At 46.3% G+C, this 14728-nt stretch overlaps 1 protein-coding gene across 1 annotated transcript; it reads right to left on the reverse strand.

The window, feature by feature from the left end:
* Positions 1-4564: 4564 nt before the first annotated feature.
* Positions 4565-14232, reverse strand: MESD (mesoderm development LRP chaperone). The gene is made up of 3 exons (XM_059912331.1): positions 13946-14232; positions 7087-7319; positions 4565-5734 (listed from the first exon to the last, which is right to left on the reverse strand). The coding sequence occupies exons 1-3, from the start codon at positions 14150-14152 to the stop codon at positions 5476-5478; spliced, it is 699 nt and encodes a 232-aa protein (XP_059768314.1). The 5' UTR covers positions 14153-14232; the 3' UTR covers positions 4565-5475.
* Positions 14233-14728: the final 496 nt, after the last annotated feature.

A 14728-nucleotide genomic window follows, 5' to 3' on the forward strand; every position in this document is an offset into this window, starting at 1 on the left:
ACACTGCGGTCTGGCCCAACTTTCTCTGCAGGAAAAGGATGGGACAGTTACACAGCCACTGAAATGTTAAATGTGAAGACCGTATAGCAACAGGGAAGCTTCATTATGATACAAGGCTAAGTGGAAAAAGCCGAAAAACAAAATTCTATTTCTGCTATGATGACAACTACGTGATTTTAAAGTTCAGAGATAATAACCTGAAAGGAAGCTTGGTCAAATGAACAAGGCTTGAATAGCTGGGAGGCTGTGCAGGTGGGTGAATTTCTTTCTTTCATGGAGATCTTGTAACATCTGTACAATAAGGCTTTCAAGTCTTATTCTGAAAGCACGAACCTGTAAGTCAGGGAATATGAACTCTTAAAATATGAAGAAATACTACTTAAAGACCACTGGTTTAAGACCTTAGATTCGACCCCATACCTGCATAGCCTCACTGTCTCACCCTCATCCTTGCTCTGACTGCTCCTGTCTTTAACATTTTCATCTTTTCATCATCAGTTTTTTTTTTTTAACATTAAGTTGATTTTTTAAATACAGAATTAAAATATTATTTCTCTTTACTGAGTTTTGTGATGCCCCTTACATCACGTGCCTGTAGCAAGTGCTTCACTGCCCATGCCTAGCCCTTCCCTAGCCAAAAGCAGCATTTGGCATGGCCTTTCCTCCTTCTACAGGGGCGGGAGAAACATGGTTATTAGATAGAGAGGAACACTCCAGCCTGACCCTCCCAGAGGGCAGCCAGGGCTCCGAGGTCCATTGCTAATCAGAGGGACTCTCCGAAGGCTGGATAGGAAACCTTCTAGGAAGAGTGTTACCCGCCCCCACCGTCCCGACCCCACCAAGGTCTAGGACATTTGGTAAAAATCACAGGAGGGCACAGCCTACTCATCAAGCAAGGCCACACAGCCTGAGCCCCCTCCCTTTCCTGTTAGGTTATAGAAAAGCTGAGAAAAAGCAATACTCAGGCCTTGAATTGCAGCTCCAGGAAAACAAACAATGCTCAGATAAGGAGGGAAGGGAGTCAGGAGAATTCACCAAAGATAGATGGTCTAGGCCAAGGTCTGGGAAAGGCTGTGTCTACAAAGCATGAACAAGAGGGGAAAAAAACAAAGACATGGTATCTATCCAAACATGCTGCAATTAGAAAACAACCACCACAAAAGAATACATGTACAAATACAGAAAAATATTCTATTCTGGGAAAAAATATAACACAAGGTGTAAATCAACTATACTTCAATAAAATTTAAGAAAATAAATAAAAAGCAAACATGAAAAAACATGAGATACAAAAACAAAGTTGGCAGTTTCTTGCAGAAAAGCAAACAAACAAACAAACAAAATCCGCAAAGTACAGAGTCTCCATCTGGACTTCCTGAATTCACAGAATTTAATGAAAACTTGTTTTCTAATAAAAACAGCTCAATAAAAACAGATTAAAAACAGAATGAGATTTTAAAAAAATCATTTCAGAGCTAAGAAAAAAATTGGTGCCCAACGCAAAACTGAAAATAAGTTAACAATAGAAGATAATCTTTTTTTCACATGATGGGAAAAAAACCACCTAAATTGCAATTGGAAATGACACACCATATTCTAGGAGAAAAAAAAAGATTTTGAAAAATCTTTTTAGCAAAATTACTGAATGATAGGAATGAGGCAGGATCCCCAAGATCTGATCGAAAAAGCAGTCGCTTCTAAGAGGAAAGATAAGGCTGGCCTCAGACCACTCCAATGGATGTATTACACAACTTGTCAGTGTACAAATAACACTCTTAAAGAAGAATCAGGAGACAGAAGGAAGTTTGAGAATTCCTCCACCTTGATGAGGGATTAATACATACCAAGTTGGTTTAATTTAAAAAGAAAAAGAGGTTTAACATTATAAAGGAAACAAGTACTAAAAACCACAACCTAACTATCAAAAACCAGGGGGGTGGAAGGATGTCTAATTATTAAGTTCTCATGCTTCATAGTTGATAGTCAAAGATGTCATGTGAATGTATTAAATCAAGAGACATGAAAACAAACATGAAAAAGTAAAATTGGGGACTTCCCTGGTGGTCCAGTGGTTAAGACTCCACGCTCCCAGTGCAGCGGGCATGGGTTCGATCCCTGGTTGGGGAACTAAGATCCCGCATGCCGCGCAGCGTGGACAAAATTTTAAAAAATTTAAAAAGAAAAGTAAAAATGAATTTATATATGTGCATGTGTATATGTATTATATACCCCCCGCCCCTCCCTTAAACATGACATTTCCCTTGTTCATGAATCTGCAGATTGGGCGTGGCTTTTCTGCTTCCTGCATGGCTGGGACGTCTTGAGGGCTGGAAGCATTTGAAGGCTCACTTGCTCACCTGTCTGCGCCTGGGCTGGGATGACTCCTAGCTGGGGCTGGAACAGGTGGGGCTCTCTGAGCACCTCTCTCTCTGTGTGGCTCCTATACGTGGCCTCTCCACTAGGGTGGCTTCAGGGTAGCCAATGAAGATGTGGTTTTCACATCTATTAAATTGGCAAGTGTAATGCCCAGTGCTGGCCAGGATTTGAGGTCTACCGTTAGCAAAGCTAAGTTAACAAAACCACATTGGAGGGTCATTTGGCAGTCTACATGGGAAGGTTAAAATTTGTTTCTTCTAGCAATTCCACTGCTAGGAATTTGCCCCTCAGATATAAACACAAGTTTACCAAAATAGTTGGTAATATCTGTTAAAATGTCCAGTGCAGCACTGTACATACTAGCGAGACCCTGAAAACTCAATGTGCATCAGCAGGGACTGTGCAGGGGAACCGTGGGTCAAACCTCACCACCACCCAGCTCATCCTGCGCCACCTTCAAGCAAGGCCTGCACTACTCAAAGACCCTCCCAACTTGCCTCTCACACCAACCACTGCCCGCTTCCAATCAATTCTCTGGTGTAGCCAGTGCAAATCAGATTACCGCTCGAATCCACCCCACCACAGCTAACATCCTTCAGTCCTCCTGAATCTCTACCAGACTCTGTGCACCCGACACAGATGCTACAGTTCCAGCTTTCATCCTCATTACTGCAACGTACCAGGTCTAGGGCTTCCCAGGGGGAGCGGGGGAGGATAGCCAGGGAGACAGGAGTCAGGACAGCAGGCATTTAGCTTTATCGCCTGGTAAGGCAGTTCCGTACCTTAACAGCTGGCTTGCAGAGGTGGATTTTCTAAGTGAATGGGCCCCTCTTACATAGGAATCTTCCAAATAAATCTTCACTTTCATAATTCTTATTCATAAAGGTGTACTGTTTCTTTAAGAGATCCCACAGACTTGTATAAGCTCTCAGGCCCCCATAAAACCTCCATAACTCACCTGTCCAGCCTGGTCCTGTGCTGTGCCCCAGCCTCTTCATTGGCCTTCCCGCTGTCCCTCCTCTGTCCCGTCTAACCACAGGGCCTTTGCATGGACTGTTTCCTCTGCCTAGGTTACTCCCTCCTCCTGCCTCAGAGAGGTCCCCTCTGACCATCCCAAGATTCCTCCACTTCTTGGCACTGTACTTCTTTCCTATTTCAACGGTTCCCATTTCACTTTGTATAGGATTAATATTTGTCTTTCCCCACCAAATCACTGTTTCACGATGGCAGGGGCTGTATCCACACTGTTGCTGGCATCTAGTGGTGCCCAGCATGTAACAGACGCTTAGTCAATACAGGCTGATGTGGCCGCATATCCCATAGGAAGCAATGAGACAGACGTGTACACTGTGACACGGAAAGCCAGCTAAGTGGAAACACAAGGTCCTGGGCAGGGTGGAGGGTGTGCGCCCTTCTGTTCAATGAAGACAAGCATCCAATCAGGACGGCTGCCCTATATACGAGGCCATCATGGCTACAGATGACAGAAACCCAACAAATCGCCCAAGTAAAAACCGAAAAAACCCAGGGGCAGGGCTGGTTTCAGACGAGGCTGGATGCAGGGGCTTAGGCGATACCACCAGGACCCGGCTCTCCCCCTGCTTCTCCCCACTGCCGGCTTCATCCTCAGACAGCCCTCCCCTGGAGGGGGCAAGAGGGCGGCAGCAGCTCCAGACTCACTCCCCCGGGTTCAGACTGTATGAGAAGCACAGAACGCCTCTTCCTGAGGCGGCTCAAGCAGACTCACCCTGGGATTAATTCCTCCCTGGAGTGGGGGACCTGCAGGGTAAACATCCCCGTACAGCACAGAACAGAAAACGAAGAGGGCGTGGGTCACCGTGGGGAGATCTGAATAGTTACCAAAAGAAGGGGAAATAGAGGCTGTAAGGCCAAAACAAATACATATCACTATAAACCAGTAAGTGTACCTTTCTTTTTTCTTTGAAAACAAATTAACACTAGCTTCCACTGGGACAAGGCAGTGGCAGCAGGGGAGGCCAAGGCTTTTTGCTTTGTACCGTTCTTTAACGATGACGTTTTCTAACCGTGTGAGTGCTGTTTTTGATTTGTTAAAATCACAAGGGGAGACTTTTTGAACAAATAATTTTAGTTCTTAAAAATGACACCTGTGTATAAATTCTGTAACTCTTAGAGTAGGCTCTGACGTATGAATAGCAACATCAGACAGTAACAGGTAGCACATCATATTAGTACCACACAAAAACACCACAAATTTAGGCACTTTATCAAAGAAAAATGTTTAGAAGTGAATGAGGTTACTGAGTCTTCCGCTTCACTCTGCAAAGAACTCTGCTGATGCCCGATTTACACCCTTGAAAATCATCACATTAAATGGAACACACAACTCTCAACACCGGCATTACTCTTTCCTAAATAAAGTTCTATTCTGACAGAACCCCTGGCCTTACAGACCACATGAAACCTGACAGATACCAAGAGTTCTCTATAACTGACGAGAAGGATTCAAGTCCAAGAAACTCGAAGTGAATACTTAGGATTTCCAAGTTGCATTATTTTCTGTTCTCTGCATCTTCTGCACAGATTTGGGGTTTACGCATCCTGGCGTCCTGATTGTATGTTTAGATACCGGAGCTCTGTGCCGTGCTCCTGTGGAGCATTTTTAATCTCACAGTAATGAAGTGATGTCTGTGGCATGGAGAGCCTGATTCAATTAAGTCAGGAGTCTTAAGTTTGTCCGATGAGAACCTGGTATCCTTTCAGTTAACAGAAATAAAAAGCATGGATACAGCAGGCTGCCGGATGAGAGCAGGTGCAGCGAAGGGAGCGGTGCCACAGCCCGGCCAGAGACTCCCCACATTTATGGGAAAGAGCAACACCGCCAGGTTTCCATTTAAAGTGATTTTATAGTAAACGTGAATTTGTCAGTGTCCCATGTTAATTACGAAACCTCTGTCTTCTGACTTGAAGCCTTTTCAACAGTAATTCTTACACTGACCAGAAACTGGTCATGTGGCAGACCTTTTCCAGCAGAGAACTCATGGTTTCCCATGCCCGCCCCCGGCCCAGGCGCCCTGGCTGAGCTCCCCGAGCTCCTCTGCAGAGCCCGCAGCTGCCCCGCTACAGCTCTTCTCTTTTACTCCCAGCTCGATTGCCTTCCTTCGAAGCCCGGGGTTTCGGCTCTCCCCCCTCCTTCTTTTTGCCTTTCTCTTGCTTGGTTTTATTTTTCTCTTTGCTTCCTCTTCCTTTGCCAGGGTACACCTGTCCCTCCAGAGTTACATCGGCACACCTGTCTTGACTGACCAAGAAGTCCTTGATCTCCCAGGCGTAGCTGCCGTCACGCAGCATGAAGATGGCACGGTCTGACCCCACGATGAACCTTGACAGAGAGACGGGACCACAGTCAGCTCACCGCTAGTACAGGGCTAATGGGTCAGAGCGGTCCTGTGGCACTTAACCGAGAAAGCTTTTTCAAATTCTACATGAATACAGAACAAAACATTCTATTTTCGAAGGTCTGACAGTCACTGTTTGAAAATACTAGCTGGCTGAACTATTTAACACCTCGGCTCAGATCAAAACAAAGGAGAACCTGGGGTGGGGGGTGTGATATAGAAGTGGCTGCTCATGTGAAGGGCGGGATTAGGAAGAGGGCCTTGGGAGGCTGCAGACGGGCTCAGGGCCTCCGCCGGGGCAGCGAGGGGGAGGCTGCCATTTGGGTCCGTTTTACATCCTGAAGGGCCCAGATAAGTTTTCATTTGACAAAAGGACTCTGCTGATAAAGGCTGAGAAACACCAGTTTAGATCAGGTCATAAGAGGCCCATGAAGGGCTCAGGAGGATGCTCGGCTACTGGACAGAAATCCTAACCCTGGAAGTTACAGCAAGCGTCCAAGTACGTCCACACTCACCAGGCCCCAAGGAGCAGAGAGGAACAGGATGGAGCCTGGGTGGATGGACCACTAGTGCGGCCAGTGGGCACAATCCTTCTGTTCCCGAGGGGCTACACCTACGACACCACCCTTCCGTTTGTAACGCCCCACCACTCCAGAGATCGGTGAGAGCTCTGGACCAGTAACCACCACAGCACTGATTTGTTCCCCTAAGTGTCTACTTAAGCTAACAAAAGCATTCTGCCATCCTAGACATGCTCTGAGTACTCCTTCATTCCTTTTACATTTCCCGAACTAAGATATTTGAAGACCCTAAATTTCAGAACTGTTACTGGGGAAGAAAAAGGAAATTCCTTAAAATTGCATCTTAGGAGTATACTGACCTCTGACAACTGGGCTCCTTCTCTTTAAAGTAACAATCTGGTCCAAGCTTATGTGTAAACATAGCTACACAGAAAAGCATTCTCTGACAACCAGAGACTTCTAAAGGATGAGGCACACTACTGTCAAACTGTAACTAATTTGCCCCCCACAGAGGCTAAGCTATACAGCTTCTTACTCAGATAAAAGAAAAGTTAAAGACACAAACATAAATAGCTTTAGGATCAAATGAGATATTAAAACAAACAAATAAATAAATTTACCGGCTTTGACCAAAAATGAATGCTCTTCTTCAAAGAAAAGAAAAAAGGTAAATAAATAAATATAAAAGAAGACAGACTAGATAGGAAAGGTCCAGGGCCCTTATAAATACTGCCAGGAAGGATATGCCATTACACAGACACAGAAAAAGCCCCAGCACAGCCCCCATTTTCTCGGCAAGGCTGTTGCTGCTTTACCTCTGGACATCGTAGTTGGCGTTGAAAAGACTGCCCTGCCAGAGGCTCGTGATTTCCTCCGTCTCCTTCTCCGTGGGGCTTCCTGATACAGTGACAAACATCATGAGAGTCTTGCCCTTCTTTGTCATCTTCAATATGCTCTCAGGCTTGCCCGGGTCTATCCGTGAGAAGTCTATAGGTGCAGAGGGTCTTTTGTGCTCTGGGAGATCTCCTTCTTCTATGTCGTCATCTTTCTATAAGGATGGGGGAAAAAAAGCATCACATAAAGTGTGCATTTCAACTGGCAAAGGCAAGAACATCTGCGTATGATGTCAGGTGTAGGTTTATGATCTAAATTACAACAGAAAGAAGTAAACCCAGGGGATTCCCTCCTCCACTTGACTTTCAAGCAAAGTCTAAATTTCAGGCAGCACTCATCACTCCAGGTCACCAGTCACAGAGAACCCCACGTGATGGGTTTCTAAAGCTTTTTCACCCTCAAAGAATCTACCCAATATGGTAGATTATAAGAACGGCCACATTCGGGTTTGGTCATACAATTAAATACTACACAGCGATGAAGAAAAACAAATACTGATACATGCAACCAATCTCAAAAATACTGTATTGAGTGACAGAGCCGGGCACAAAAATCAGACACGTTATACAATTCATTTATTTGAAATTCAAGAACAGGTAAAATTAATCCAGGACGACAGAAGTGAGAACAGTGGCTGCCTCTGGGGGAGAGGGTTACAAGGTGGGACTGACTGAGAAGGGACACGAGGGTACTTTCTGCGGTGATGGGAATGCTCTGTATTTTCACAGGGGTGTGGATAACGTAACAGATATATCCATTTGTCAAAACTCATGAATTTTCACTGAATACTGAAAATCTGCATTTCATGTACATCAATTCCACCTAAAAAATAAGAACCATAAACAAATATTCAATTCTAGTTAGTAGGTTTGGTTGTTGCAGTGGTGTAAGCTAGCAATTCTGAACCACAATCTGTGAATTCTAGGCTTGAGCAAAGGAGTAACTGTATTGAGGCTAATGAGAACCAGGTTCCTCCCTTTGGGGAAGGGAGCTACAAATACAGAAGGGGGAAGAATGCACCTGAGGTACTGGGCTGGCATTGGAGGCAGCAGAAGGAACTTATGATTTTTGATAGACAAATAGATAATAATATTTGAAAGAACCAGGGTTCCACAGAGAAAAGGCTAATTCCAGCAAAGAAAACAGAAGATGAGTCTGGAATATCGTCTTGTATCAGAAAGTGAAAAAGTGCTCAGAGAATTATGGGATGTGTCAGAATGACACAGAAGCCAACATGAAACAGAGCTCATGGGCCTAATCTGGAATAATTTGAAAATCAAAATAATGACAGAATGATTTATAACTCCCAAATAAAATAAGAACCACTGAATCCAGACCCATATAAACAAACAAGTGAGTTAATTGCTAATGGTAGAATGCCAACCAATAAATAGAAGATAAATGAATTAAAACCACGTAAAAGAACCTGTGTTCGTTGGAGAAAAGGCTACTCCCAGCAGCAAAAAGAAATGCAGGGACTTCCCTGGTGGCGCAGTGGTTAAGAACCCGCCTGCCAATGCAGGGGACACGGGTTCGAGTCCTGGGCCGGGAAGATCCCAAATGCCGCGGAGCAACTAAGCCCGTGCGCCACAACTACTGAGACTGCACTCTAGAGCCCGTGAGCCACAACTACTGAAGCCCTTGTGCCTAGAGCCCGTACTCCGCAACAAGAGAACCCACCGCAATGAGAAGCCCACGCACCGCAACAAAGAGTACCCCCACTCACCACAGCTAGAGAAAGCCCGCACACAGCAACGAAGACCCAACACAGCCCCCCCCCCCAAAAAAGGAAGTGCAGTACTGCTCGATGTTATCACATGGATGATCCTTGACAACATTATGGTAAGTGAAAGAAGCCAGACACAAAAGACTACATACACATTGTATGATTCTACTTATATGAAATGTCCAGAGCAGACAAATCTATGGAGACAGAAAGTAGATTAGAGGTTGCCTAGGGCTGGCTGGAGGGCTGGGAGGAACTCAGGGAGGGGTGACCGAGACTACGGAGTTTCTTTTTGGGGTGATGCAAATGTTCTAAAATTGACTGTGGTGATGGCTGCACAACTCTCTGAATATTATAAAAACCATTGAAATGTACACTTTAAACGCGAACTACATGGCATGAATTATATCTCAATAAAGCTGTTATCAAAAAAAAGAAAAAAATCACACGAAAAAACCCAACCTAAAATGAAACAGAAAGCCCCTATATACTACTTGGGCCTCTTGACAAATCATTGAAGGGCCAAGGCTTAAGACACAACAATAATGTACTGTAGTAAACATACTTTTAATAAAAGATGAGAATGAAAGAATTCTGAAGCAGTGTTTGAAGGTGATCCATATTTGTATCAGACCTAGGCTCTGACGTCAGCTCCACCGAACTCACCGGTGTGGCCTTGGACAAGACTCCATAATCCTCGAGGCCTGTTTCCTCGTCCGTAAGAGGAAAAGCAGAACTAGGTGATCTCCAAGGCCCTAGCAGTGTGAGGCCAGCCCTTTCCTCAACTCCGCCACCCTCTCAACTGACCCACATCTTCCTCATTTTGCTCTGAAAGAGCTGCTGGTGACCTGCAGGCAGGAGCATGGGCTGCACTGTCACACAGACCTGGGTTCGGCTCCAGGTCCCACCCCTATAGCTTGGAGAAGTGGAAAATCACTTTCCTCACCTATAATGGGGGCAGAGGGTAATGACGGCATCTCCCTCCTAAGCTTGTTTGGGGGATTCAATGACACAAAGGCAAGCAGTAAATACTTAATACATGTTGCCTATTACCACCTGGCCCTCTGTAACCTGGCCTCCAGCCGACTATGGAAATCACCCTCTCAAAGTACACAGGAGCTCCCGGTGGCCAAATTCACAGGCTGTTTCTGACTGTATTTTCTTCTGTTTCTCCGTAACATCTGTTACGGTTGCCTTAAAATACTTCAAGACGTCTAGTTGGTTCAATTACCTAGAATATTTTTATTTTTCAAGCTGATCCTACTAATGGTCATGACATTAACTCAGTAGGTCACAAGCACCATTTCTTTTTCATGAAAATATAATTAAATAATCAGAAGTCTAGTGCATATAGCCAAGGTAAGGATCGTTTCAAGAACTTTTAATTTCCATTTTATATGTTTGAGGGTGAGTTTCAGTTACAAAAGGAAAAGAAAACCAGTACCCTAGATGCAAGCAATTGTCCAGGTCTATTCTTAGTTCCACCGCTTCCCTGAGTAAGCTTACTTGTTCTATCACTTTCCCTAAACCGAAAGCAATCAAACGCTTACCCCCAAGCAGGGCTGGAGGGGGGGGGAAGACCAAGCGGCCCTCCCCACACCCTACCCAGGCTTGCCTCTAGGCCAGTCTTGCATTTCTGACCGGCTTCACCACTTCTCCACTGCTGTTTGTCAAATTAAACAGCTACAGAGCTGAACTCCCTTTTCCTGTAAATCCTTTTCTTCCTCCCAGGGTCCTTGATAATAATACCAGCTACCATCTACTGTGTAGCTACTGTGTCTCAGGCATTTGTTATTTCCCACCTCAGGACAATTCTGCAAGATCCCCATTGAATAGAGAAGTGGATGAGGCTCAGAGAAGGTAAGTAACCTACTCGAGGCCACAGGCTTGAAGGGGTTGATGCCGAAGTACAGACTCACAGTCTGGCTCTGGATCCCTCCCCAGCTACCCCTCTGCGGCACCTGGTTACAGTAATGTAAGAAGGAATCACCTTCGGTTTTCCTATACCAACCGGGACTCAGCAGTAGTTGCAACACGGTGGAAGTGGAAGGAGTTCTCCCCTTCCTGCCCCACTCCACCCCCGAGGCAGGCCTCTCGCTGCGGGCATGATGCTCACAGTAGCAGAGGGGTGCGGGAAGAATTCAGGGATTGCCAGCAGGGGAGGAAGCACTGCTTTCTTCAAAAAAGCGACCAGAGATGGATCTGCTCTCCCACCGAAAAAAATCACTGCTACTGGGGAAGGGCGCTCACGCTCGCAGAGCGTCTGCAAACATGAGCTCATTTCATCTGCAAGGAACCCTGCGAAGTGGGATGTTCTCTGGCTTTACGGATAAGGAAAATGAGAATCACACAGTTTCCAAGGGTTAAGGCTGAGTTCAAAACCTCTGTCCTTTCACTGCATTATCCTTGTCACCTTCCTGGTTATGCAGTCAATCAACTGCCAAGTCGTGTTAAGAGCATAAAATCTCTCACATATCTTTCTCCCTTCTAATCCATTACTGCAGCTTCTAGCTTAACCCAGGTCCTCCTCATCTCCCTTCGTTTGCACTCTGTTCACCAATCTGTATGGCAGTGTAGTAAAATGGTGAAAAGAACAAGCTTTAAAGTCAAGTGACTGAATTTAAAATTAAGCTAATTTGCTGTGTGCCTTTGGGCAAGTTACTTAACCTCTCTGTGCCTCAATATAATCATCTAGAAAACAGAGATAAGTACCTCCCTCCACAAACAGGTAAGAGGATTAAATGAGATAAGAGTGTTTAGCCTTGTTAGCTAATGAACACTCAATAAATATTAGGCTGTCTCTGCCTTCAGAGTTTCTCCTCCATCTTAAACTTTGCTGACCAATTAATTTTCCTGAATTTTAGCCCTAATCATGATATTCCACTATTCAAAAACGTTTGACAGCTGAAACGACCACTCTAGGGCATACTCTGAAGCCTTTTAAAAATATTACAAGGATTATGCAGTAACCTGGGGAAATGCTTAATATATAGCAAAAGAAAAAAAGAACAGCAAAAAATTCTATTGATGCTATGCTTTCAGCTGTAAAAACTATGTCTGAATACAGAAGCAGAACCAAAAGACTACAACACATGTTCTGGGATGAAGTTATGGATGATTAAACATGCCAGTATTATAACATTTGGGTAACACAACTTTTCAAACTCATCAGGGACTACATTTTTCCTTCTAAATAAAGTCCAAACCCCACAGGATTCAAGGCCTAGCAGGGCCTGGTTCTCACTAACCTTTCCATCCTTACTTCTCACTATGTGGCTTCAGAAAGTCTGTTCCAGTCAACCTAACCAATTTATTATATCAGCGTAGCTAATAGTTAGAGCTGCACTACTCTAGGTTCTTTCCAAGTTTTCTCAGTTAATCCTCACAACAACTCTGAGGTGGGTACTAACACCTCTATTTTGCAGGTGAGGAAACTAAAGTCCAGAGAGGCTCTTTACCAGTCCAGATTTCCAAGCTGAAGTGGTCTGAACCCAGGCAGTCTAACTCCACAGCCTGGGCTATTAACATTTACACCATTCTGCCCAGTCTCCTCACGTCCCATCCACCTCAGCTCATGCTACTCAGTTAGTAATGCCATTCTCCCACATTCCCTGGTCTACCTAAAACACCATTTCCTTCCTGAAACCCTCTGAGATTCCCACAGCACTTTCTTTTTATAGCACTCAGCCATTTCTACTGTGTACTGCAGTTATTTTTACTGTTAACTGCTATTCCTGATGGTTGGATCCCTTGTACACCTCTGCAGCACCCTTTTTTGTCTTGCTCAGGGTCTGAGTATTTCCAGGCTAGGGTTTCTGCATGAGATGCGATTCTCACTTTGGTGGATCAAAAACTGCATTTGCCAGAGTCCAAAAAGAGATTGGGAGATTGCAAGGGAGATGGAAAGTGGGGAAGGAACTGCTGCACCAAGTTCCTTTTTCCTTAGTGGTTGGCAAACACCCAGATCGACCCCGAGCTTTCCTTCAGCTGCAGGTCAACATGAAAACTGCTTTCTTCCAGTCAAATGCATCGGATGGTACTTTAAACTCATGTCTGAAAGCCTCTATCCAATACAAACACACACAGATAAACCACAAAATAACAAAACATCAGGGTTGAAAGAAATCATCCAGGAAAATTTCATTCTGCACATAAGGAACCAGAGGTCTAGAGTGGAGACCTACTTGCCCAAGGTTACACAGTGAGCAGAACCCAAGCTTCTGACTCTGGTTCGCCAGCTGTGCAAATGAACCAGGACAAGACACCCACCTCTGGATGCAAAAGAGGCAGCAACGTGGTTTTGGTTAGTCAACCTTACCTAAAAAGGTTATTACCCACTCCCTGTAATGACACACTCCAGTGCATTCAAGTAACAAATCAGAAAACTGACTCTCACAAAAACAAATCATTGCTCCCTTAAGCGAAAAATGTGAGCTCCATGAGAGAGCGCCACTAGCCTCCGCTACCGCCTCCCACACCACTCCCCCCTCAAATTAAAGCCACTCCAAAATTACAAAAACTCTCAGCAGGGACATATAACCAAAAGGGGCACTCTGAATTCCTACTAATTTAGAACACGGGAGAACTATGAAAGCTGAAACGGCCCTCTTGAAAGATAATCCTCACCATGCCCCTCTCCCATCCACTCGTCCCATTCTTCAGGAGTGTAATGGAAAAGGTCTCCCTCCCCATTAGGAGGGCGCACTGACCACGGGGAGCAACGCGGCGGCGACCAGGGCACAGAAGGCAAAGTAGGGCTGAATAGGGAGAGGCTGACCCGTGATTGGAGTGGCCCGGGGAATGGTGAAAGAGGACACTGGGATGAATGGCCTGGGACGGGGGTCGGCAGGGTGATCGGGGGTGAGAGGAGGCATGAAGATTAGCGGTGGCTGGAGTGGGTCAGTAAGGGCTCATGGCATGCGTAGAGAGGAGGTTAGTGGGTCGGAAGATTCCGAGACGGAGGTCTAAAGGGTCCCAAGACGGAGAAGGTAAGAGGTCACTGGGAAGGGGCCCGGCACAGAGAAGAGCCTAGAGGGTGTGCGCGCGCCGCGGACCTCCCACTGTTCCAAAAGACGAGCCATGTCCGCATCATTGTAGTCGCGAATATCCTTCTTCTTCTTCCGGAGAGGTGGGGTGGCCTCGCCGGGCGTCTCGGCTGGGCCCTCAGCGGCGAAGGCCCTCAGCGGCAGCAGTAGAAGCAGCAGCAGTTCAGAGGCACAGAGAAGGACCACGGCGGCACGGGCCCAGCCGGAGGCCGCCATCTTCGTCGCGCAGCGCCGTGCCGCCGCGGGGACCGGACCTGCGCGAACCGCCGGCCCCGCCCCAGGCCACCACTTTCCCGGGCCCGCCCTCTGCCGTCGCCTGAGCGGGACACGCCTCCAGCCCCGCCTCTACAGGCTGGAGGCCCCCGTGGCTCCGCCTCCCTGCCCTCGGTAGCCTACCAGGCCCCGCCCCGGCCCATTTCCTCCAGCCCCGACCTCCTGAAGCCCCGCCTCCTCCGCCATCTTGGCCCCGCCCCACAGGTTTCTCCCGCTGGTCCGGCTGAGGCTTTCTGCTCGGGCTGGTTCGGACCCGAGTGCTCGTCTTCATTTTCCTCCAGAGGCCGTCGTTTTTCTCTCTAACACGCAGGCCAGGTCCAAAAATTCCCTCAGGGCCTCTAGGAATCTTCAAACAGCGCTTCACGAGGCCTCAGGTTTTCGCCTGTGAAATGAATTAGAGCTGGAACTTCTAGGAGCTTCCTTTGCTCTAAGAAAGCCGGTTTCACGAGGTCACACGTTTCCTCCCAGTCTCCTGCAATTTCCTTTGAAAACAGCCTGTTGAAAAGGAGTGAGTGGCAG

The sequence above is a fragment of the Balaenoptera ricei genome, chromosome 2 (assembly GCF_028023285.1).
Source record: "Balaenoptera ricei isolate mBalRic1 chromosome 2, mBalRic1.hap2, whole genome shotgun sequence".
NCBI lineage: Eukaryota > Metazoa > Chordata > Mammalia > Artiodactyla > Balaenopteridae > Balaenoptera > Balaenoptera ricei.

Excerpts from the sequence above, each read along its gene's own strand:
- MESD (XM_059912331.1), bottom strand. The coding sequence starts at position 14,152 with ATGGCGGCCTCCGGCTGGGCCCGTGCCGCCGTGGTCCTTCTCTGTGCC. Across the intron at positions 7,320-13,945 it reads GTCTTTTGGAACAGTGGGAG|AAAGATGACGACATAGAAGA; the intron begins GTCCGCGGCGCG and ends CCATCCTTATAG. Across the intron at positions 5,735-7,086 it reads GCCAACTACGATGTCCAGAG|GTTCATCGTGGGGTCAGACC; the intron begins GTAAAGCAGCAA and ends CTCTCTGTCAAG.